This window comes from Saimiri boliviensis, chromosome 14, assembly GCF_048565385.1.
Source record: "Saimiri boliviensis isolate mSaiBol1 chromosome 14, mSaiBol1.pri, whole genome shotgun sequence".
NCBI classification, from domain to species: domain Eukaryota; kingdom Metazoa; phylum Chordata; class Mammalia; order Primates; family Cebidae; genus Saimiri; species Saimiri boliviensis.
Genome location: NC_133462.1, coordinates 18,014,079 through 18,037,881, shown reverse-complemented (window position 1 = coordinate 18,037,881; position 23,803 = coordinate 18,014,079). Strand labels below are relative to the sequence as shown.

The 23,803-nt window shown below is 53.1% G+C and overlaps 1 protein-coding gene across 5 annotated transcripts in view; it reads left to right on the top strand.

Moving 5' to 3' along the window:
- The window catches only part of RYR1 (ryanodine receptor 1), a 160,021-nt gene that overhangs the window by 86,959 nt on the left and 49,259 nt on the right, over positions 1-23,803 (top strand). For 2 of the 5 annotated variants that reach the window (XM_039465527.2, XM_039465522.2), the window contains exons 66-87: positions 69-401; positions 1,748-1,988; positions 3,355-3,442; positions 3,529-3,621; positions 4,090-4,104; positions 6,137-6,307; positions 7,836-7,895; positions 8,477-8,614; positions 9,138-9,250; positions 9,434-9,530; positions 9,781-9,887; positions 12,333-12,384; positions 12,512-12,577; positions 14,926-15,025; positions 15,348-15,427; positions 15,524-15,600; positions 16,527-16,600; positions 17,275-17,292; positions 18,407-18,487; positions 23,218-23,306; positions 23,401-23,529; positions 23,639-23,743. In XM_039465527.2, coding sequence (XP_039321461.2) covers positions 69-401; positions 1,748-1,988; positions 3,355-3,442; positions 3,529-3,621; positions 4,090-4,104; positions 6,137-6,307; positions 7,836-7,895; positions 8,477-8,614; positions 9,138-9,250; positions 9,434-9,530; positions 9,781-9,887; positions 12,333-12,384; positions 12,512-12,577; positions 14,926-15,025; positions 15,348-15,427; positions 15,524-15,600; positions 16,527-16,600; positions 17,275-17,292; positions 18,407-18,487; positions 23,218-23,306; positions 23,401-23,529; positions 23,639-23,743 — 2,327 coding nt within the window. The remainder of the gene's footprint in view (positions 1-68; positions 402-1,747; positions 1,989-3,354; positions 3,443-3,528; positions 3,622-4,089; positions 4,105-6,136; positions 6,308-7,835; positions 7,896-8,476; positions 8,615-9,137; positions 9,251-9,433; positions 9,531-9,780; positions 9,888-12,332; positions 12,385-12,511; positions 12,578-14,925; positions 15,026-15,347; positions 15,428-15,523; positions 15,601-16,526; positions 16,601-17,274; positions 17,293-18,406; positions 18,488-23,217; positions 23,307-23,400; positions 23,530-23,638; positions 23,744-23,803) is intronic. The other 3 variants (XM_039465523.2, XM_039465524.2, XM_039465526.2) reach the window with 3 other exon arrangements.

Here is a 23,803-nt window from a genome sequence, read left to right as displayed (position 1 = left end):
TGGGGGGCCAGAGCACTGAGGTCTGGGGTGACGGCTTGACATTCCTTGCCCTCCTCCCTGCACTCCAGTCCTGGGGCTCCCCAACAGCGTGGAGGAGATGTGTCCTGACATCCCGGTGCTGGAGCGGCTCATGGCGGACATCGGGGGGCTGGCCGAATCGGGGGCCCGCTACACGGAGATGCCGCACGTCATCGAGATCACACTGCCCATGCTGTGCAGCTACCTGCCGCGCTGGTGGGAGCGCGGGCCTGAGGCACCCCCTCCCGCCCTGCCCGCTGGCGCCCCCCCACCCTGCACAACTGTCACCTCTGACCACCTCAACTCCCTGCTGGGGAATATCCTGAGAATCATCGTCAACAACCTGGGCATCGACGAGGCCTCCTGGATGAAGCGGCTGGCTGGTGGGTTGGGGGCACTGGGCCTCTGAGGGGTGGGCCAGCAGCCTGGGCTCCCCCGGCCCAGGGATGGTCTGAGAGGGAGATCCAGGGTCCGTGGTCCCCTGGGAGTTGGGAGGAGTCAGAGTGTAGGTTTTTTTCAGGGTCAAAAGGCCAGGGGTCACCTGGGCACAGTGGCTGACAACTGTAACACCAGCACTTTGGATCAGTTGAGACCTGCCTAGGTAACACAGCATGACCCCATCTCTTTAAAAAACCTTTTTTAAAGTTAGCCAGGTGTGGTGGCCCACGCCTATAGTCCCCACAGCTACTTGAGAGGCTGAGGCAGGAGGATCCCTTGAGCCCAGGAGTTGGAAGGTGCAGTGAGCTGTGATTACACCGGTACGCTCTATACACTCCAGCCTGGGTGACAGAGTGAGACCCTCTCCCAAAACAGACCAACCAAACAAACGAAGGAAGGGAGGCAGGGAGGGAGGGAGGGGTCCTCAAAGCGTTAGATTTCCAGATTCAGAAGCTTCTCTTCAGAGTCAGGCACAATGGCTCACGCGTGTAATCTCAGCACTTTGAGAGGCCAAGGCGGGTGGGTCCCTTGAGACCAGGAGTTCAAGACCAGCCTGGCAACATGGTGAAACCTGGTCTCTATTATTAAGAACAAAAAAGTTTTGTGTAAGGAAACAGTTTGTGAATCAGGGTCAAGCTAGAAATCGGCGGCTGGGATCAGAGGCCAGGGTCAGGAGTCAGAGGCTGGTGTAAGAAGCCCATTCACAACCTTGGAAGCATAGCCAGAAATTACATAGCGAGGTAAGAGTTTGGGTATGGGCCAGGTCAGAGGTTAAATGTTGGGGTCCGGGGTCAGGCTGGTCAAGGGTGAGGTAACAGGCCAGGGTCGGTGGCTCACATCTGTAATCCTAGCACTTTGAGAGGCTGAGGTGGGCAGATCTCCTGAGGTCAGGAGTTCGACACCAGCATGGCCAACATGGTGAAACCCCATCTCTATTAAAAATACAAATATAATATTTGCTGGGGCAGGAGAATCACTTGAACCAGGGAGGCAGAGGTTGTTGCAGTGAGCTGAGATCATGCCATTGCACTTCAGCCTTGGTGACGAAATCAAAACTCCATCTCAAAAATGAAAAAGGGGAGGGGCAGTGGTGAGGTAACAGGTGAGGCTTCAGTTGTTGAGGGTCAGAGGTCAGAGATTTGTGCCAGGCTGGGGTCACAGGATAGGGTCGTAGGTTCAGGTCAAGGGTGATGTCCAAGGTCAGGGTCAGTGGCTGGGTCGGAGCTGTTCGGGAGTCATGGGCCTGGGTCAGAGGCCGAGGGTGGCATCGGAGCCCGCCGCGCCCCTGCAGTGTTCGCACAGCCCATCGTGAGCCGCGCACGGCCGGAGCTCCTGCAGTCACACTTCATCCCCACCATCGGGCGGCTGCGCAAGAGGGCCGGTAAGGTGGTGGCCGAGGAGGAGCAGCTGCGCCTGGAGGCCAAGGCCGAGGCTGAGGAGGGTGAGCTGCTGGTGCGGGACGAGTTCTCCGTGCTCTGCCGGGACCTGTACGCCCTGTATCCGCTGCTCATCCGCTACGTGGACAACAACAGGTCAGTGGCACCCCGCTGTCCCCACACCCTCCGCCCCGACCTCCCTCCCGAGTCCTCCAGCCACATCTGACCCCACCTCCTGACTGGCTAGAAGCGTCTTCCCATGCTCTGGCCCCACCAACCTTCTGACCCTTCCTCCTGGTTTCTTCTGGCTTTGACCCCGTTGGCCCAAAGTCTCCCAGCCCACTTGTTTGTGTGTCTTTTGAGATGAAGCCTCGCTCTATCGACCAGGCTGGAGTGCAGTGGCACGACCTGGGCTCACTGCAACCTCCACCTCCCGGGTTCAAGCGATTCTCCTGCCTCAGCCTCCCAAGTAGCTGAGATTACAGGCGCCCACCACCGCAACTGGCAAATGTTTGTATTTTTAGTAGAGACAGAGTTTCACCATGTTGGCCAGGCTGGCCTTGAACTCCTGACACCTTGGCCTCCCAAAGTACTGGGATTACAGGCGTGAGCCACCACGCCCGGCCAATGTTATGTTCTCTATCATTCTCCTAATGCTGGACACTTAAATTGTGTTGATTTCTTTGTCACTATCACAACACTGTAAGGAACAGTTTGCTTTTTCTTTGAGCTCTGTTGCCCAGGCTGGAGCACAGTGGCATGATCCCAGCTCACTGCAGATTTCACTGCTGGGCTCAAGCAGTCTCCTGCCTCAGCCCCAGAATAGCTGGGATGACATGCTCACACCAACAAGCTCGGCTAATTTTTCTGTTTTTATGGAGTCTCACTCTGTTGCCCAGGTTGGTCTCGAATTCCTGGGATCAAACGATCCTCCCACCTCAGCCTCCCAAAGTGTTGGGATTACAGATGTGAACCACCACACCTGGCTGTGTTTTTGTTTTTGTTTTTTTAACATAACAATACACCATGAAAGACCTATAGGCCGGATGTGGTGGCTCACACCTGTAATCCCAGCACGTTGGGAGGCTGAGATGGGTAGATCATCTGAGATCAGGAGTTTGAGACCAGCCTGACCAACATGGTGAAACCCCATCTCTACTAAAAATACAAAAAATTAGCTGGGCATGGTGGTGGGTGCCTGTTATCCCAGCTACTCGGGGCGGCTGAGACAGAGAATCACTTGAACCCGGGAGGGAATCGCTTGAACCCGTGAGGCGCAGGGTGCAGTGAGCCGAGATCATGCCACTGTTCTCCAGCCTGGGCCACAGAGAAAACCTCAGTCTCAGACAAAACAAGAGCAATGTAAATGTTCATCTGAATGGCCAGATGACCCTAGAAAACCCCATCCCTCTGACTGGATGACTCCTGGTCCCCATCTCTCCTCCTCCAAGATCTCTCTCTGGGTGGCCCCCTTCCCTGGGACCCCCACCCCTCCCTCACCAGCCCCCTCCGCTGACCCCAGGGCACAGTGGCTGACAGAGCCCAATCCCAGCGCGGAGGAGCTGTTCAGGATGGTGGGCGAGATCTTCATCTACTGGTCCAAGTCCCACGTGAGTGTCCACCCTGACCGCCCTCCCCATAGCCCGCAGGCGCCTGCCTTCAGCTGTCCCGTCTCCAACACTGCTTTCCCCAACAGAACTTCAAGCGCGAGGAGCAGAACTTTGTGGTACAGAACGAGATCAACAACATGTCCTTCCTGACTGCTGACAACAAGAGCAAAATGGCTAAGGTGGGGGCTGGGTTCTGGGAGGAGCACTTGGCAGAGAGGGCGGGAGCACCCTCTAGGGCTTCCTACCTGGCTCGCCCTCACCCAACCAGCCTGTCCTAGGCGCATTCCCTGCAGCCCCCAGAGCAGCCCCTCTTGCCCCCTCCCTCCTCCCCAGCTCCTTCCTCCTCCTGTATCTTCTCCCTCCTCCCATCTCCATCCGCCTCCTCCCCATGCCTCTCTCTTCCATTTCCTTCTTCCTCTGCCCCTTACCCCACCTCCTGCTTTCCTCTCCCATCCTTCTCAGAACTGCCCTCCTCAGGGTCCCAAAAAATGACCCCCATCCAAAGCCAAGGCCTGGAAATGCCCAGGTAGAGCATCCATGGCGGGTGGGCAGAGGAGGTGGGGTGCCGGCAGCTTGGAGTTGGGCCTGGGCCTCTCTTCGGGGCTGGGGTAACCCTTCTTGTCTCTGTCTGCGGTCCGGTGAAGCAGGCTGGAGATGTACAGGTCAGCCCCACATCTGGGACCTTCCGCATGTCTCTTGGCTAACGCTCCCTTCCCCAGCCTCTGCACCCCCTCTCCCCAAGAAACCCCCTGCTTCTGTTCCACACCCCTGTCCTCCGCCCCCAGCCCCTACCCTTCCCTCCCCACCTTCCCCATCCATTCCCATCCCAAACCTCAGCTTTTGGCAATTTGACTTCTTTTCTGTTTCTCGTGGGGTTGTTTTTTGTTTGTTTGTTTTTTTGTTTTTGTTTTTTTTTTGGACTTTTGTTCCAAAAAAAAAAAGAAAGAAAAAAAGAGCAACTCCCAGCTTTTACCAAAGCATCATGGCTGAGGTCGAGGGGAATGGGGTGGGAGAGGCACGCGGCGCATGGTTGGGGAAGGGGGAGCACCCTCACTGTGCGATGGTTTAAGGCTTGGGCTCTGGACTGTCTGGACTGGGGTTAGAATCCTGTCTTGGTAGTTAGCTGTGTGACATTGGTCAGAGGTCATCCAGCCAGGGGTCCCCACCCAGGGCTCTGCGAGGACTTGGGGAGAAGCAGCATGCGTGGCCTGCAGCAGTGCCTGGTGTGGGGGTCATGCTAAAGTTGCCAGCAGGTGTGGCTGTGGCTCTGGCCAAAGCTTGTCATCGGGGCTTCTTGTTGGCATGACCCGGGTGGCCCTGGCCCCAGGTCTGCACCCAAGGCTCCAGAACACGGCTGTGGGACTCTGTGCCCCGTGTCTCTGCTTCCAGATCTTTCTGGATGTTTCTTGCATCTTCGACCTTCCCGTCTCCATGTCTTTTTCAGTCTCTCAGTGTCTTTCTTGCAATCTCTCTTGTCTCTTGAACTCTTTGTGGGCCTGCCTCTTTGTTTCATTCTCGAGAACTCAGTCTTGGGATGTGAAGTGTGGGTCTGCGCATGCTGGGCGAGCGGGGGTGGTTGTGCTGGGGTTTCCAGGGGATTCTAGAAGAGGACTGCTGGAGGTTGAGACAGGCCTAGAACTGGGGAAAATCTGGGTGGATTTGGGTTAGAAATTGAAGCCAAGCAGGCATGGTGGCATGTGCCTATAGCCCCAGCTACTTGGGTTAGGCTGAAGCAGGGGGATCACTTGAGCCCAGGAGTCGAAGTCCAGCCTGGGCAACATAGCAAGACACCTTCTCTAAAAATAAATATTTAAAAAACAAGGGGCCGGGCGCGGTGGCTCAAGCCTGTATTCCCAGCATTTTGGGAGGCTGAGGCGGGTGGATCACAAGGTCAAGAGATCGAGACCATCCTGGTCAACATGGTGAAACCCCGTCTCTACTAAAAATACAAAAAAAATAGCTGGGCATGGTGGTGCGTGCCTGTAATCCCAGCTACTCAGGAGGCTGAGGCAGGAGAATTGCCTGAACCCAGGAGGCGGAGGTTGCGGTGAGCCGAGATCGCGCCATTGCACTCCAGCCTGGGTAACAAGAGCGAAACTCCGTCTCAAAAAAAAAAAAAAAAAAAACAAGGAACAGTCCAGACGCAGTGGCTCACACCTGTAATGGGAGGTAATGGGAGGTAACAGGCTCATACCTGTTTGGGAGGCTGAGGTGGGTGGATCACCTGAGGTTGGAAATTCGAGAGCGGCCTGACTAACATGGAGAAACCCTATCTCTACTAAAAATGCAAACTTAGCCAGGCATGGTGGCACATGCATGTAATCCCAGCTACTCGGGAGGCTGAGGCAGGGGAATTGCTTGAACCCGGGAGACAGAGGTTGCAGTGAGCCGAGATCGAGCCATTGCACTCCAGCCTGGGCAGCAAGAGTGAAACCATCTCGAAACAGCAACAACAACAAAAAAAACGAACTGGGAATTTGGGTTGTGTGCTTGGGTCTGGAGGGTCTCCGGTCAGGCCCGCAGGTCTGAAGTGTAGGGTCAGCAAGTCTGGGGTGAAAATGGAGGTATCCTCGGCGGTGGCCTGGGGAGTGCCTGGTATCCAGACTGGAGTCTGCGGTGTGGACGCTGGCTGCGGGTTGGGGCTGAGGCTTGGGACTGGGGCTTGGGCTGGTGCTGAGCCCTGTGTCCCCACAGTCTGGCGGCTCGGACCAGGAACGCACCAAGAAGAAGCGCCGGGGGGACCGGTACTCTGTGCAGACGTCACTGATCGTGGCCACGCTGAAGAAGATGCTGCCCATCGGCCTGAACATGTGTGCGCCCACTGACCAGGACCTCATCACGCTGGCCAAGACCCGCTACGCCCTGGTGCCTGCCCAGCCCCATCCTCAGAACCTTCCAGGATGCCACCCAGCACCCACTGAGCCCCTGGAACCCTAGGGGACAACCAGGATCCCACTGAGCCCCCCAGGCCCCTGGGAGCCTTCCCTTCCTACCCTACTGAGTTCTTCTCCGGGATCCTGAGGACACACTGGACCCTTGGGATGCCCTGAGGACCCCGCTCAAGATACTCCCAGGGCACCACAGACCCAAGGCCCTCAATGAAACCCCACTGAAACCTAGCAAAGCTCTAGAACCCCTGGGACCCCCATGAGGACTGCAGAACCTCACTGCCCCCCAGCCAGACCATGCCAATCCTGCTGAGACCCTGAGAGTCCCCCCAAGAAAATGAGCCCCCGAGACTCCTCTGAACCCTCCACCAAGGCCCCCTCAAGCTCCTTGGAACCTGCTGAGCCCCTCATGACCCCTCCTCCCCTCCCCGCCAAGGCTGAACATCCGGGTCCCCACTGAGCCCTTGGCTCACCATCCCTTTCCTTCAGGTCCCTGCTGACCCCTCCCCAGGGCCCCGTTGATGCCCAACTAAGCCCCCAAGGACTCTCACGAGGACTCTGCTCAGGGAGCCCCTGGGACCCTGAGTAACTCCCCCCGATCCATAAAACCCATCCCTAGGACTGCACCCAAACCTCCGAGGTCTGAAGCATCCTGGAGACCAAAAGACCCTGGCCCTAGAACCTCTTAAGCTCCCTGGGATGCCAAGGAGGCCTCCCAGGACCCCACTTACTCCTTGTATGGGACAACAAGGACAATCTCCCTCCTCTCCCACCCTTTCTGGCTTCAGGGGCCCTAAGGAGGCCTCCAAGGATTCTGCCCCAAGACCCCTATAGCCCTCCCCCAAGACCATACCAACACCTGACAACCTACTAACCCCCTGGGCCCCTAAAGTCCACCAGTTTCTTCCCCGGTACCTCCAGGACCCCTTCCCTCAGGGCCTCAAGCACCTCCCAGGACTGCTGAGTCCCGTCAGGACCCCACAGAGCCCTCCAGGGCCCCATAGACCCCTCACTTTGGTCCTGGAGGGCTCCCCCTTCTGGGACCCCAGTGAACCCCCACCCTGCTGATGCCCCTCTTTGGCCCCCGTGTAACCTAGTGACTCAATTGACCTGTCTGATCCCCCATGACATCTGCTGACCCCTGCTGATATTCAAAGACTCCCTGTCCCACTCTGACCCCCAGTCATCCCTCTTTGGCCACATTTGACCTTTGATGATAGCCTCTTGTCACCCTCTGCCTCCTCCCAGACCCCCACGAGCCCCCTTGAATCCATACTGTATCTTCAAGGGGACTCTGTGACCCTCTGGGCCCTCTAGGACCCCTTCTGACCACTGTCAGCCTCTGCCCCCTTGTTTCTCTCAGCTCCCCCCGGCCCCCCACCCCCGACCCCTGCCAGAAAAAACCCCTTCAGTTCCTGGGGTGCTGGACCCGGAAGGAAAGGGCTGCGGGGTCAGGAAGGAGGCTGGGACTTCCAGAGTGACCCAGCCTGGTCCTGTCTCCCCAGAAAGACACAGATGAGGAAGTTCGAGAATTTCTGCACAACAACCTTCACCTCCAGGGAAAGGTATGCCTCCTTCCTCTGCAAGTGAAAGGGGCAGGTCAGAAAAATAACCACAATATTAGCAAAGATTTGAGCACTTACCAAAGACCAGGCATCAAAGAAAGACCTCAAAGGTCAGGAGTTTGAGACCAGCCTGGCCAACATGGCAAAATCATGTTTCTACTAAAAACACAGCAGTAAGACTGGGCACAATGGCTCGCGCCTGTAATCCCAGCACTTTAGGAGGCCATGGCAGGCAGATCACCTGAGGTCAGAAGTTCGAGATCAGCCTGGCCAACATGGTGAAACCCCATCTCTACTAAAAATACAAAATTAGCTGGGTGTAATGGCGGATGCCTGTAGTCCCAGCTATTCTGGAGGCCAAGGCAGGAGAACCGCTTGAACCCAGGAGGCAGAGGTTGCAGCGAGCCGAGATCACACCACTGCCCCCCAGCCTGGGTGACGGAATTCCATCTCAAAACAAAACAAAAGACAGACCTCAACATTTACTCACCCACTGAGTCCTCCCAATAACGGAAAGGGGACATCCAGCTGAAAGGTGGGGAGGGTCCCTCACGCTCACCACCCCTCCTTCCTCCCCTCAGGTTGAAGGCTCCCCGTCTCTGCGCTGGCAGATGGCCCTGTACTGGGGCGTCCCGGGCCGCGAGGAAGACGCCGACGACCCGGAGAAAATTGTGCGCAGGGTCCAGGAAGTGTCAGCTGTGCTTTACCACCTGGACCAGGTGGGTGGGGCCAGAGGGCTCTGACTGCTGGGTCTCCAGGTGGAGCCTGAAGATGGGGTGGGGGGGCTTTTAAGAATGTGGGCACGGTCTGGAGATGACTTAAGCTTTGGGGCGGGACAGGAGGTGGCGCCTTGAGTTTAAAGTGAGGCTTAGGGTGGATCTGGGGGCGGGGCCTGCTGCTTAATCTTTCATCTGGGGGCAGGGTGGGGAAGGGGCAGAATTTTAGGTCTTGGGATGGAGCCTAGAGGAGATGCCTTGAGTTCGTGGGCAGGGCCTTGGGTGGGTCGTGGAATCGGTCGTAGTCTGGGTGGTGGCCATGGCTCTGTGGGACCAGGCCTGGGATGGAAACAGGTCGGGAGGTAGAGCTGGGACTCTGACTCTGTTGGTGGAGACAGGTGTTCTGCCGTGTGAGTCAGGCCTGAATATGGACTTGGGCACAGATGGGCAGTTTCATCCGGGGCTAGGAGTGGGCATCAGGCCAGGGGCAGGGCCTGGGGGTGTGACAGACTGTTCCGCTCCCCAGACCGAGCACCCTCACAAGTCTAAGAAGGCCGTATGGCACAAGCTTCTGTCCAAGCAGCGCCGGCGGGCAGTCGTGGCCTGTTTCCGCATGACGCCCCTGTACAACCTGCCCACGTAAGGCCCCCGGGGACGAGGCGAGTGTGAGGAGCTGCGGAGAAGGGGTGGATGGAGGGTCTGGAGAATGGAGTGCCAACGTGATGGGGTCTTGGGGATGGTTGGGGGGGCTGCAGGCGCATGGGAGGTCAGGAGGCATGGAGGAGGGCACGTCCCAGTGACGCCCAGACCTCTCCCCTGCAGGCACCGGGCATGTAACATGTTCCTGGAGAGTTACAAGGCTGCGTGGATCCTGACTGAAGACCACAGTTTTGAGGACCGCATGATAGATGACCTTTCAGTGAGCTGGGGCCCAACTCGGGCAGTGGGGGCAAGCTGGATAGGGCTGGGGGTGAGGCCACCCTTGACATACCTTCCGGGGTCACCCTCCACATCAAGGGGCGTAGACATGCCAGCCTCTGGCTGAGGTAGAACCAAAGTAAGGTGCAGGATGTGGAAAAAGAGAAAAAAATCCAGACCAACAGGGCATGGGGGCGGTGATAGGAGGGGCACTAGAAACCCTCTCCCCAAGCCTCCCCTCTCCCCACCAGAAAGCTGGGGAGCAGGAGGAGGAGGAGGAAGAGGTGGAAGAGAAGAAACCAGACCCTCTGCACCAGCTGGTTCTGCACTTCAGCCGCACTGCCCTGACAGAAAAGAGGTGAGGACTCTTCCCAGGGCCCCAGAAATGCCCCCAAGATCCTGGGAAAGGGGGGCACCTGGCCACCCCCACTCCAGCCCAGCAGCCTCCCTGTGCCTCAGGAGACGCCCTCCGTGTCCTGGGGGAAGCCCAGGGCAGACAGATCTTTAAATGTCTCTTTATCGGCAGGACACAGTGGCTCATGCCTATAATCCCAGCACTCTGGGAGGCCAAGGCGGGCCACCACTGGAGCCCAGGAGTTCGAGACCAGCTTGGCCAACATAGCAAAACCCCATCTCTACAAAAATACAATAAACAACCAGGCTTGGTGGTGGTGGGAACTTGTAATTCCAGCTACCTTGGAGGCTAAGGCAAGAGAATCGCTTGAACCCGAGAGGTAGAGGTTGCAGTGAGCCAAGATCACACCACTGCACTCCAGCCTGGACAACATAACGAAATTCTGTCTCAAAAAAGAAAAGAAACATAAATGTCACATTGCTAGGTCAGGCACAGCCACCATACACTGTTGCATGGCTGACACTTCACAAGGGCATCTCTGAGGGGTTCACATCACAGACAATGTAGATTAACTAGGCTTTTTTTTTTTTTTTTTTTTTTTTGGAGACAGTCTTGCTCTGTCACCAGACTGGAGTGCAGTGGTGCGATCTCCGCTCACTGCAACTTCTGACTCCCTGGTTGAAGCGATTCTTCTGCCTCAGTCTCCCAAGCAGCTGGGATTACAGACACACGCCCCCACACCCAGCTAATTTTGGATTTTTAGTAGAGACAGGGTTTCACTATGTTGGCCAGGATGGTCTCGATCTCCTGACCTCAGGTGATCCACCCGTCTCAGCCTCCCAAAGTGCTGGGATTACAGGCGTGAGCCACCACACCCGGCTGATTAACTAGGCTTTTCTAGAAGAAGATGTCTTGCTCAAATAAAATCAGTATATTATGGAAAAAAAACACATACCTATGACAAATTTCCAACAGACAGACATGGCAGGGGGGGCGTTTTCTCTAATTCCCTCAAAGGCTTCATGTGGGCTACTGACGTCCTTTGTGTGGATAAGGGAATGAAGGCACAGGGATTTGTTTTTCATTTTGTTTTATTTATTTATTTATTTATATTTTATTATTATTGTTTTTATTTTTGCGACGGGGTTTTGCTCTGTTGCCCAGGCTGGAGTGCAGTGGTGCAGTCTCAGCTCACTGCAACCTCTGCTTCCCGGGTTCAAGCGATTCTCCTGCCTCAGCCTCCCTAGTAGCTGGGACTACAGGTGCATACCACCATGCCTGGCTAATTTTTGTATTTTTAGTAGAGATGGGGTTTCACCATGTTGGCCAGAATGGTCTCAATCTCTTGACCTCATGATCCGCCCGCCTCAGCCTCCCAAAGTGCTGGGATTACAGACGTGAGCCACCACACCCGGTGGCCATATTGGTTGTTGGGCTGACAGGTGGCAAGATGGCCCTGGGAGCGCCAGCCCTCCATCACTCCATTTTAGCATCCCCAGTGGCATGGGATCTACCATTAGCTCCAGCAAACCTCACTGAATGGGCCAGGCATGGTGGCTCATGCCTATAATCTTGGTACTTTGGGAGTTCAGGAGTTTGAGACCAGCCTGGGCAACATGGCAAGACCCCTGTCTCTACAAAAAAAAAAAAAAATTATGTATATATATATTTATATATGTGTGTGTGTATGTATGTATATATATGGGCAAATTAGCCAGTTATGGTGGTGCATGCCTGCAATCCCAGCTACTCAGGAGACTGAGGTGGGGGGTTCACTTGAACCTGGGAGGTCGAGGCTGCAGTGAGCCTGATTGCACCACTGCATTCCAACCTGGCCAACCTAGCAAGACCCTCTCTCAAGAACAAAACAAAACAACTCCCAGAATAGGTTCCACTGGAGAGCATGGACAACATGGCCATTTCTTACCTGTCATCATGGCCACACAGATAAAAGTCCTCATTGGCTCTGCCTTTGTCACAAGCCACCCTGGCAGTGTCCACTCCAGCCAGCTGAGCCACACAGCCCGAGTGTGGGGAGGATTGGCCCTCCAAAGGAAGGCCCTCCAGAAGCTCTTTTTTTTTTTCTTTTTTTTTTTTCTCCTGAGACGGAGCCTCACTCTGTCACCCAGGCTGGAGTGCAGTGATGCGACCTCGGCTCGCTGCAACCTCTGCCTCCCGGGTTCAAGCAATTCTTCTGCCTCAGCCTCTGGAGTAGCTGGGATTACAGGCACGCACCACCACACACAGCTATTTTTTGCACTTTTCGTATAGATGGGGTTTCACTATGTTGGCCAAGTTGATCGCGAACTCCTGACCTCAAGTGATCAACCCGCCTCAGCCTCCCAGAATGTTGGGATTACAGGCGTGAGCCACCACGCCCGGCCCAGAAGCTCTAAGATGGGGATCCTCTCCACTGGGTCCTGACCACTCCCCTTCTTACCTCCCCAGCAAACTGGACGAGGATTACCTGTACATGGCCTATGCCGATATCATGGCAAAGGTGAGCCCCCCACACCTCATCCGGTGCAGTTTCCGGCTCCCCACCTGCAGTGCTTGTCCACAAAAGGGGCTGGGGTGGTACAGGGGGTTCTGCTTTGTTCAGCCCTTAACTGATGCCGCCTCCCCAGAGCTGCCACCTGGAGGAAGGAGAGGAGAACGTCGAAGGTGAAGAGGAGGTTGAGGTCTCCTTTGAGGTAGGTGGGCTCAGGAGGTCCTGGAGGGAAGGGATGGTGGACCCAGACTGCAGGCATCTCCCGTTCCTTCAGCATGTGATCACAGAGCAAAGCTCTGGGACACGGTAGTGACCAAGTCAGTCCACTGAGGAGGCAGACACACACACACCAGTCAAACTGACAGCACAGGGTATGCAGCGTGGTCATGGGGGAAAGCAAGGTCAAGGGGTCAGGGCTGGGATGATAGGGACACAGGCAGAGGGGTCAGGCCAAGATGGGGGAATCTCGGGGGGATAAAGCAGCCCAAGCAAGTGCCTGACCCAGCCTGCAGAAAAAGATATCAGGGAGGGCTTCTCAGAGGAGGGGAGGTTTGAGCAGAAGGATAAAAGGAGCCTGCCAGTTAAAAAGAGAAAAATGTTCCACATAGGGGTAGTAGTGTATGCCAAGGCCAGGCGGTGAGAAAGAGCTAGTAAACATGCAATTCACCCATCCATTCGTTCCTCGAGACAGACTGTTTCTGAGACGACTGTTTCTGTGCCAGAGTCCCTTCCGGCATCTGATGAACCCTTTCTTAGCATCATGTTTTTAAATGTATAAAATGAATTCATAGTAGAGGAAACAAGTATTGAATAGCTATCCAAATATTTTAAAAATGAATTTGTGGCCAGTCGTGGTGGCTCACGCCTGTAATCCCCACACTTTGGGAGGCAGAGGTGGGTGGATCACCTGAGGTCAGGAAGTTTGAGACTAGCCTGACCAACATGGTGAAATCCCGTCTCTAAAAAAAAAAAAAAAAAGAAAAAGGAATTTGTGATCCAATAATACTTGCACTTGCACGTTGCTAATCTATCAAATAAGAAGGTCTAAGGCTCGGCGCGGTGGCTCATGCCTGCAATCCCAGCACTTTGGGAGGCCGAGGCAGATGGATCACCTGAGGTTAGGAATTTAATACCAGCCTGGCCAATATGGTGAAACTACTAAAAGTACAAAAATTAGGCCGGGCGCGGTGGCTCAAGCCTGTAATCCCAGCACTTTGGGAGGCCGAGGCGGGTGGATCACGAGGTCAAGAGATCGAGACCATCCTGGTCAACATGGTGAAACCCCGTCTCTACTAAAAATACAAAAATTAGCTGGGCATGGTGGCGCATGCCTGTAATCCCAGCTACTCAGGAGGCTGAGGCAGGAGAATTGCCTGAACCCAGGAGGCGGAGGTTGCGGTGAGCCGAGATCGTGCCATTGCACTCCAGCCTGGGTAACAAGAGCGAAACTCCTCCTAAAAAATAAAAAAATAAAAAAAATAAATAAAAATAAAAAAAAGTACAAAAATTAGCTGGGCATGGTGCCGTGTGCCTGTAATCCCAGCTACTCAGGAGGCTGAGGCAGAAGAATCCAGGAGGCAGAGGTTGCAGGGAGCTGAGATCACACCATTGTACTCTAGCCTGGGTGATGGAGCGAGACTGTGTCTCAAAAAAAAAAAAAAAAAAAAAAAAGATCTAGCAGTGGATCCAACAGCTACTATAACTGAGAAGCAGTGATGAACATAAGTGATATTCTGAGACATCTTGAAGCTATTCTGAGGGAGTCTCTTTTCCTGAACCAAAAGAGCAGAATTTGAATCGGAAATGGTTCTAATTCTGCAACAATAATGTGATATGGGAACATCTGTGTTTTTTGTTTTTTTTTTAAACAGAGTCTGGCTCTGTCACCCAGGCTGGAGTGCAGTGGTGTAATCTCAGCTCACTGCAACCTCCGTCTCCTGGGTTCAAGCAATTCTGCCTCAGCCTCCCGAGTAGCTGGGACTACAGGCTTGTGCCATCACTCCTGACCAATTTTTCATATTTTTAGTAGAGATGGAGTTTCACCATGTTAGCCAGGATGGTCTTGATCTCCTGACCTTGTGGTCTGCCTGCCTCAGCCTTCCAAAGTGCTGGGATTACAGGCGTGAGCCACTGTGCCTGGTCACATCTGTGATTTTTATTGGTGACAAAACCACAGGTTCTGCTAATATTGCTGTGATTTATGGCTTCATTTATAAAGGGAGGGAATGCTACATTTCTGTTAGAGGGTAGAAAACGTAAAAATGTAGCTTTTCATCATCCAACTTCAAAGATGGCCTGGAGGTCTGCGGGCCAGGTTAAGATTGCTGCATGCCCAGCTCTGATTTATGTGGGTCTTGCCTGATGCCTAGCCCCGTGCTAGGTACAGGAGATAAATCAAGGGTGTGAGCCCCATGGGATGGAGGGAGCTCGTGATTGAAGGAGGGAGTTGTGGATGTAGCTGGAACAGGGAGGGCAGAAATGCGAATGTGAGGGGGAAAGGCTGGGCTAGAAAGCCTGGACTCACCCCCATGGGTCTGCCTCCCTGCTCAGGAGAAGGAGATGGAGAAACAGAGGCTCCTGTACCAGCAAGCGCGGCTGCACACGCGGGGGGCAGCCGAGATGGTGCTGCAGATGATCAGTGCCTGCAAAGGTGCTCCTCATATGTGCATCGGGCTCTTCCGAGTGCATATCATCCTGTCCTCACCCTTCCCAGCTCACCTGTTTCCTGTGAACCCATTTGCCGTCCCTCCATGCCTGTGGTTTGCATGCGCACCCCAGCCCTTGCAGCTTCCCCTTGCATACCTGCCTTGCAGTTTCTTACTCAGCCTTCAATTGCAGTCACCCCTGCATGTACTCCTTTGCACACTCTTCCATCCCCTTCTCCTACATCCCCTGCGATGGCCGTTTTCTGCTGGACGGACCACACTGCCTTCCAGCTGGGTGGACCATCTTTTGTCTCCCACTCCCTCTAGGAGAGACAGGTGCCATGGTGTCCTCTACCCTGAAGCTGGGCATCTCCATCCTCAATGGAGGCAATGCTGAGGTGCAGCAGGTAACAGAGGCAAAGGGACTTGGGAGGAAGGCAAAGAGAGATGGGGGGTTCCTGTGTGACCCCCCGTTCCCTCTTCCTCTGCCTCCCCCTCTGCAGAAAATGCTGGATTATCTGAAGGACAAGAAGGAAGTTGGCTTCTTCCAGAGTATCCAGGCACTGATGCAAACGTGCAGGTAGGTTCGAGTATACCTCTTCTTTTTAAGCTCTGTTTGGTGCCTCTGCCACCCCACTCCTGGTACCATTTCTGGTTCTAATTCTGCTCTTTTGGCCCAGGAAAAGAAACTCACTCAGAATCGCTCAGATAACAAGGATTTCATTATAAGAATTAATGTAGAACAGTCGGGCGCGGTGGCTCAAGCCTGTAATCCCAGCACTTTGGGAGGCCGAGGCGGGTGGATCACGAGGTCAAAAGATCAAGGCCATCCTGGTCAACAGGGTGAAACCCCGTCTCTACTAAAAATACAAAAAATCAGCTGGGCACGGTGGCGCGTGCCTGTCATCCCAGCTACCCAGGAGGCTGAGGCAGGAGAATTGCCTGAACCCAGGAGGCGGAGGTTGCGGTGAGCCGAGATCGCGCCATTGCACTCCAGCCTGGGTAACAAGAGCGAAACTCCGCCTCAAAAAAAAAAAAAAAAAAAAAAAAGGAATTAATGTAGAACAATAGGGAGGCAAAATGTCATAGGCTTTAAGAATGAGTTGCATTATGGCTTCCAGACAGTGGAACCAAAAACTTGTTTAGAATTCCAGGGGAACTCGGCAGCAGCAGATTTGGGAACTCTCTGTTGACCCCTATTAATATGCCTCCACTGTTGTCTGCCTTTATTGGCCTCTTGCTGCCGGCTGACTTTTCCTACCCTCCGCAGCTTTTGCTAATGGGTGGTTTCCGTTCTTCGTTATTTCAGCCTGCACAGGGTCCATCCTGGCCCTACGTTAGGTCCTAGCTTCTGCCAACTCTTCCTTTCAACTTCCTCTTGACTTCAGCACATACATGGTGGACTGTGGCTCTCCAGCCCACCGTAGTGGGGAGCTGTCAGACCCTGGAAGAGAGGAGGGCAGAGACTTCATTGCACCCCCCATGCCTTGCCTTTCTTTTCCTCAGCGTCCTGGATCTCAATGCCTTTGAGAGACAGAACAAGGCTGAGGGGCTGGGCATGGTCAACGAGGATGGCACTGGTGAGGCCCTCCCTTGGGCTTCCCTCTCCCTGGGACATCTTCCTTCGGGATTCCTGCCACCCTACCCCCACCCGCCATTACCCAGAGCTCCCTTCCTCCAAGACACCGGTTCCCAAGGGCTCCCTCGGGCTCCTCCCCCCGTTGTGGCCCCCCAGTCTCCCTCCATCCCCCCAGGATCTCCCTCCCCATGCCCACCACCTCCTCCCGTGACCGGAAGTCATTCTGTCTTACGTTCTTGCCCCTCGCCCCATGGACCCCACCCTCCACCTGCCCCAAATGTCACGCCCTGGTTGCTGTTCTCTTATTAATGTCCCTAATCCAGGTTAATCACGTCTCCTCTTTGCCGTGTTGTGGTGTGTCTAACCTTTCCACCCCGATCCTTGCTCCTGCCTTTCCACCTGTGCCTCTTCATCCCTCTGTCTCTCTCCCTCTCCGCCTTCTTTCATTCCCTCTGCTCTTATCCTCATTTCCTACCCTCTTTCCTGCTAATCCACTTCCTTCTGTCTCCTTATCACTCTGCCTTTCTCTCTGTGGGTTGTTCCTCTCTCTGTGTGTCTGTGTCTTTCTGTGTCTTTGTCCCTGACTGTCATGGTGTGTGTTTGCGGTCTCTGTCTTCCTCTCTCTTTTTCTCTCTCTTCTCCTGCTTCCTCCTCCCATCCTGTTGGCTGCCCCAGTCATCAATCGCCAGAACGGTAATTCCCCCAGCCCACCCCCGTGCTGTGCTGCTGCCACCCACCCCTCCTAACCCCCGGCCACCCCTCCACCTGGGGGCTGAGGATCTGGGACGTGGAGGGGAGGGAGGGACCCTTCAGCAGGTGCACCTTGCCAGTGCAAAGCCTGGAGACCAGGAGTCTGGGGAATATGATTCAGGTCCCAGATCAGCCACTGAGAATACATGGGCCTGTGAACGAGCCTCTTACCTTCCCTAAGCTTCACCTTCCCCGTGTGTACAACAGAAGCTAGAGAACAGGGCAAAGGTCTCTTTCCAGCTGGATATCGTTAGACTTCCAGACCCAGATTCACAGTCCCGGTGTGGAGTAATCCCCACTCCCACCTACTCTGATCTCTGCGCCCCGACCTCAGATTGGTTGGTCAGCGGTTACCCATCCACCAACAGAATTGGTTGCCTCTGGCATCTACTCTGATTGGTGTGCGCGTGCCTCCTCTGCGCCTGCCTCCTCTGCGCCTGCTCTGGTTGGCCCATATACGGTCTAGCCTCCTCCCCTACCCCCCACCATGATTGGCTTCATTCAGATGTCTGTTCTGATTGGCCCTTGTTTACACGCCTCCCCTTTGCTACTCCTGGATTGGCTGCTTTCAAGGCATCTAGGCCAATTGGCTGGCTTTCAGTCCCCATCTCTTATCCCAGCCCAATCTCTCCCTGCCCAGAGCCTTTGTGTGAAGTGACCTGACCCAAACCCCCATAATCCATTAACCTCCATGGCCTGGAGGGGGGCTGAGGGCGTTACCAGCTGCCTGAATTTCTGCTAGGTCAGCAGACGTTCCCAGATGTAACACAAGTTGTGACATCAGAGGGCACGGATGTAGAAAGACACTTGAGGCGTCAGCTTCATGACCCAGGGCTCCTTGAGTCACCATCTGCTGATGTCAGGGACTCTGAGGTCAAGACCGCCTGGCGTCATGGATGCCCATGGCCCTCACAGTGTCTTCGAAGTGGCGGCTGCTCCTCCCAGCACCCCCATGCTTTGTGCATGCATGTGCAGTGTGCATGGGCCTTGTGCATGTGTGTGCTGTGTCTTGGCACATCTGACCCCTCCTGGGCCCTGTCCCCTCCCTTCCACCCAGGAGAGAAGGTCATGGCGGATGATGAATTCACACAAGACCTGTTCCGATTCCTACAATTGCTCTGTGAGGGGCACAATAATGGTGAGGAGGAGGGGTGTGGGGTGGAGGGGAAGCCGAGGTTTGGGGCTGGTACAGAAGGATTGCCTGAGTTAGTCTCCAGCCCCCTTCCTCCACCTATCAATGATGACCGCTCTCCAGCCAGTGTCAATCCACCTAGCTTTCAAAATCTCTCCGAAGACCTGGCGCAGTGACTCACGCCTGTAATCCCAGCACTTTGGGAAGCTGAGGCGGGTGGATTTCCTGAGGCCAGGAGTTTCAGACCAGCTTGGCCAACACGGTGAAACCCTGTGTCTACTTAAAAACACACAAAAATAGCAGGGCATGGTGGCAGACGCCTGTAATCCCAGCTACTCAGGAGGCTGAGGCAGGAGAATCACTGGAACCCAGGAGGCAGAGGTTGCAGTGAGCGGAGATCGAGCCATTGCACTCCAGCCTGGGCAACAAGAGTGAACCTACATCTCAAAGAAAAAACAACAACAACAAAAAAACCTCTGGAATTTCTGGAATCTAGCCACTTTGCTTCCCCTTCATCTCCTCTGGCCAGTCCAGTTCCCCAAAAGCAACCTGCCAAAAACCAATTTGGCCAAAAATCAATTTGCCCAAATGGATAATTTGTCACACGCCATTTTCCCACAGGCATTCTGCAGTAGCTGCCAAAGTTCAATCCATGTGATGGATTTCTGTACTTCAGGGCCAGAAAAGACCTAAAGGAAAAAACTGCCTGGCATTTAAAAAAAACATCTATTAGATTTATTTTTAAATCTATTGTTTATTTTGCTTATAAAATCTTTGCAGAGGGAAGATCTGTACGAAGGCCTACAGATTCTTTCCTATCTTAAGCAAGAGTTTTCTCTTTTGTTGTGGTTCAGCCAGTTTAACAAGATCAAGGATGACAGCGAATTAATTACACGACATCAGTGACGGGGAACACAGACTGATGCAGCGAACCTAGTTTACAACTTTACAGAACAGTCAAAATTCTGCACAACAAACTTTCTACCCAATGCCATTTCCTATAACAAACATGTACAGTCTTGAGATTGTGGTTATAACCCTTAGCAGATGATTAGGAAACCACAGACTACCCGGAAATTAACTTGCATGACAAGAATTGGAGTAATTAGAACTCTAACTTCCATAGAACCTTCACCCACTTGGTTACTTGGTAACTGCTCATTAGGTAATTGATTTTTAAATATCTTTAATCTTCATTCTTTTACTTTCAACAAAGGATAAAGCATGATCCCTTTGTCTTGAATTTTCAAAAGCTCTTGTGTCCACAACCAGTTTTCAAGGTTTGTTAAATATCTTTGTGCTGTGGGACTAAGATTTTCTTTATCCCTTTTTTTTTTTTTTTTTTTTTTTTTAAGACAGGGTCTCACTCTGTCGCCCAGACTGGAGTACGGTGGCGTGATCACAGCTCACTGCAACCTCTGCCTCCCAGCTCAAGTTATCAACACCTCAGCCTCCTGAGTATATGGGTCTATAGGCATGCATCACCATGTGTGGCTGAGTTCTTTATTTTTTGTAGAGATGAGATCTCACTATGTTGCCCAGGTGGTCTCAAACTCCTGGATTCAAGCAGCGCTCCTGCCTTGGCCTCCTAAAATGCTGGAATTACAGGTGTGAGCCACCACACCCAGCCGGGACTAAGATTTTCATTCTTGAATGTTAACTAAAATGGAATCAGCCTTTGGGTTTAAAATGAATTTTGTTCCTCGAGAATGTGTTTAGAAAATGAGAATGTTGTTAGCAGAGGGATTGCTGTCTCCCAACAAATTTGCATCCCAGTCCTCTGCCTAAATTCATGGCCCAATCAAATAGAAATTAGAAATACCTTTCACATCTCAGGGGCCTTGCATGTCCTGAGGAGTCAGTGCTATTCAAAGCAGACAAAAGATTTGTCTCTTGCTAATTTGCACATGTCTATAACAGGTGTTTTCAGTTGGCAGAATTTTTTCTTACAGGAGCTGTGTATGTTTTTATTTTTGCCTATAGTCCAGTTTAAATTAACACAAATAAAGGAGTTAGACAGCAAGGTTGATGGGAAGGCCTGTAACTTTGCTTATAAAATGTTAAATACTTAAGTACGCTTTGTCTATATCATGAAACCAGGCAAAATGGGCCCTCCATTGAGCCAACCTGATAGAGCGATTGTGAACTGACTGTAAAAAAGTTAGGGGGAGCCGGGTGTGATTGCTCACATCTGTAATCCCAGCACTTTTGGAGGCCGGGCAGGTGGATCACGAGGTCCAGAGTTCGAGACCAGCCTGGCCAAGATGGTGAAACCCCATCTGTACTAAAAATGAAAAACTGGCCTGGTACAGTAGCAGGTGCCTATTATCCCAGCCACTTGGGAGGCTGAGGCAGGAGAAGCGCTTGAACCCGGAAGGCGGAGGTTGCAATGAGCCAAGATTGTGCCATTGCACTCCAGCCTGGGTGACAGAGCCAGACTCCATCTCAAAAAAAAAAAAAAAAATGCCTGGGTGCAGCGGCTCACACCTGTCATCCCAGCACCTTGGGAGGCAGAAGCAGGCAGATCACGAGGTCACGAGATTGAGACCATCCTGGCCAACATGGTGAAACGTCTCTACTAAAAATAGAAAAATTAGCTGAGCGTCGTGGCACATGCCTGTAATCCCAGCTACTCAGGAGCCTGGGAGGACTAAGATTTTTTTTTCACCCTATTGACCACACTGGCCTCCAACTCCTGAGCTCAGGTGATCCGCCTGCCTAGGCCTCCCAAAGTGCTGGGATTACAGGCGTGAGCCACTGCGCTTGGTCTCATGCTGCCTCTCCTAACTTCAAATTGGCCTTCTCCATCATCAAAACACAGTGTGTATTTAAAAAAGGAAAAAAGAGGCCGGGCGCGGTGGCTCAAGCCTGTAATCCCAGCACTTTGGGAAGCCGAGGCGGGTGGATCACAAGGTCAAGAGATCCGAGACCATCCTGGTCAACATGGTGAAACCCCGTCTCTACTAAAAATACAAAAAATTAGCTGGGCATGGTGGCACGTGCCTGTAATCCCAGCTACTCAGGAGGCTGAGGCAGGAGAATTGCTTGAACCCAGGAGACGGAGGTTGCAGTGAGCCGAGATTGCACCATTGCACTCCAGCCTGGGTAACAAGCAAAACACCATCTTTAAAAAAAAAAAAAAAGGCGCCGGGCGCGGTGGCTCAAGCCTGTAATCCCAGCACTTTGGGAGGCCGAGGCGGGTGGATCACGAGGTCGAGAGTTCGAGACCATCCTGGTCGACATGGTGAAACCCCGTCTCTACTAAAAATACAAAAAATCAGCTGGGCATGGTGGCGTGTGCCTGTAATCCCAGCTACTCAGGAGGCTGAGGCAGGAGAATTGCCTGAACCCAGGAGGCGGAGGTTGCGGTGAGCCGAGATCGCGCCATTGCACTCCAGCCTGCAGCCTGGGTAACGAGAGCGAAACTCCGCCTCAAAAAAAAAAAAAAAAAAAAAAAAAAAAAAGATTTCCTACAGTAGATTGCAGTCAGAAAAGATTGAAAAATTACCGCATAAGAATAGAAACTTCACAAGGGCAGAGGCTGGACACATGGCTCATGCCTGTAAGCCTGGCACTATGGGAGATTGAGGCGAGAGGGTTGCTTGAGGCCAGGAGTTCGAGACCAGCCTGGGCTGGTCTCAACAAAAAAAAAAAAAATGTAAAACTTGGCCGGATGTGGTGGCTCACACCTATAGTTCCAGCTACCCAGGAGGCTGAGTTGGGAGGATCACCTGAACTCAGGAGGTGATGGCTGTAGCAAGCTATGATCATGGCACAGTACTCCAACCTGGGCAACAGAGGGAGACTTTGTCAAAAAAAAAAAAATCCCCCACAAGCCCTGGAACTGTTTTCTTTCACTACTAAATCTCCGGAGACTGGAATACTGCATGACACATAGTAAGAACTCAATAAATGTAGCAAAGAATATGTGACAATCTTAATCTCATTAGCATGTCGTATACACTCGATAAAATATGTTGAATAAATGAATGAATGACCAATCCTTATGTTCCCTGGCACTAAATAAATATTCGCTGGGTAAATGCTTGAATATTCCCGGCACATAGTAGGCATTCTATGAAATTGTTTGGAAACAAATGGGGAACTGAATCTCTATTCTCCCTGCTACACAGTTGGTGCTTAATACATATTTGTTAGAAAAAAAATGAGTGAATAAATGACCCTCCACCACATTTGACACATAGTAGGCCCTCAGTATTTTTATTTTTTAATTTTCTTTTTTTTTGAGATGGAGTTACACTCTTGTTGCCCAAGCTGGAGTGCAGTGGTGTGATCTCGGCTCACTGCAACCTCCGCCTCCCAGGTTCAATCAATTCTCCTGCCTCAGCCTCCCAAGTAGCTGGGATTACAAGTGCCCCCCACCACGCCTGGCTGATTTTGTGGTTAATTTAGTAGAGACGGGGTTTCACCATGTCGGCCAGGCTGGTCTCAAACTCCTGACCTCGAGTGATCCACCCACCTGGCCTCCCAAAGTGCTGGGATTACAGGCATGAGCCACCATGCCTGGCCAGTATTTTTAGAGAAATGAATAAATGATCATCCATCTGTCTCTGACACATAGTACTTGATAGTCGTTAAATAAATTGATGATTATATGCCTTCTGGCATACGATAGGTACTCAACACATGAGTATTGCATAAATGAATAAATGACCCACTGTTCATCTCGCCTAGCACGTGGGAGGTGCTGAATGAGTGACTTTTCATCTCCCCAGATTTCCAGAACTACCTACGGACACAGACAGGGAACACAACCACTATTAACATCATCATCTGCACGGTGGACTACCTCCTGCGGCTGCAGGTGAGGACGTGAGACGGTTCAGGTGTGACTTGGGTTAGGGGCTGCCAGACCATGGTCGCCCCCAGCACCCCCTCACCCCCTGCCTGCCCCCCAGGAATCCATCAGCGACTTCTACTGGTACTACTCAGGCAAGGATGTCATTGAAGAGCAGGGCAAGAGGAACTTCTCCAAAGCCATGTCGGTGGCTAAGCAGGTGTTCAACAGCCTCACCGAGTACATCCAGGTGGGGCGCGCCCCTCGGGGAGGGAGTGGGAGGGCCGGGGGTCCCACATCGCCATCCCTGATCCCTTCTCAGGGATTCCCTTCCCGCTCACATGGCCCTCTGCCCCCAGGGCCCCTGCACTGGGAACCAGCAGAGCCTGGCGCACAGCCGTCTATGGGACGCGGTGGTGGGGTTCCTACACGTCTTCGCCCACATGATGATGAAGCTCGCTCAGGTTCGAGCCCCTCTGGTCTCCATCCACCTGCTCGGGGTGTCCCCCAAGTGGTCTGTTTCC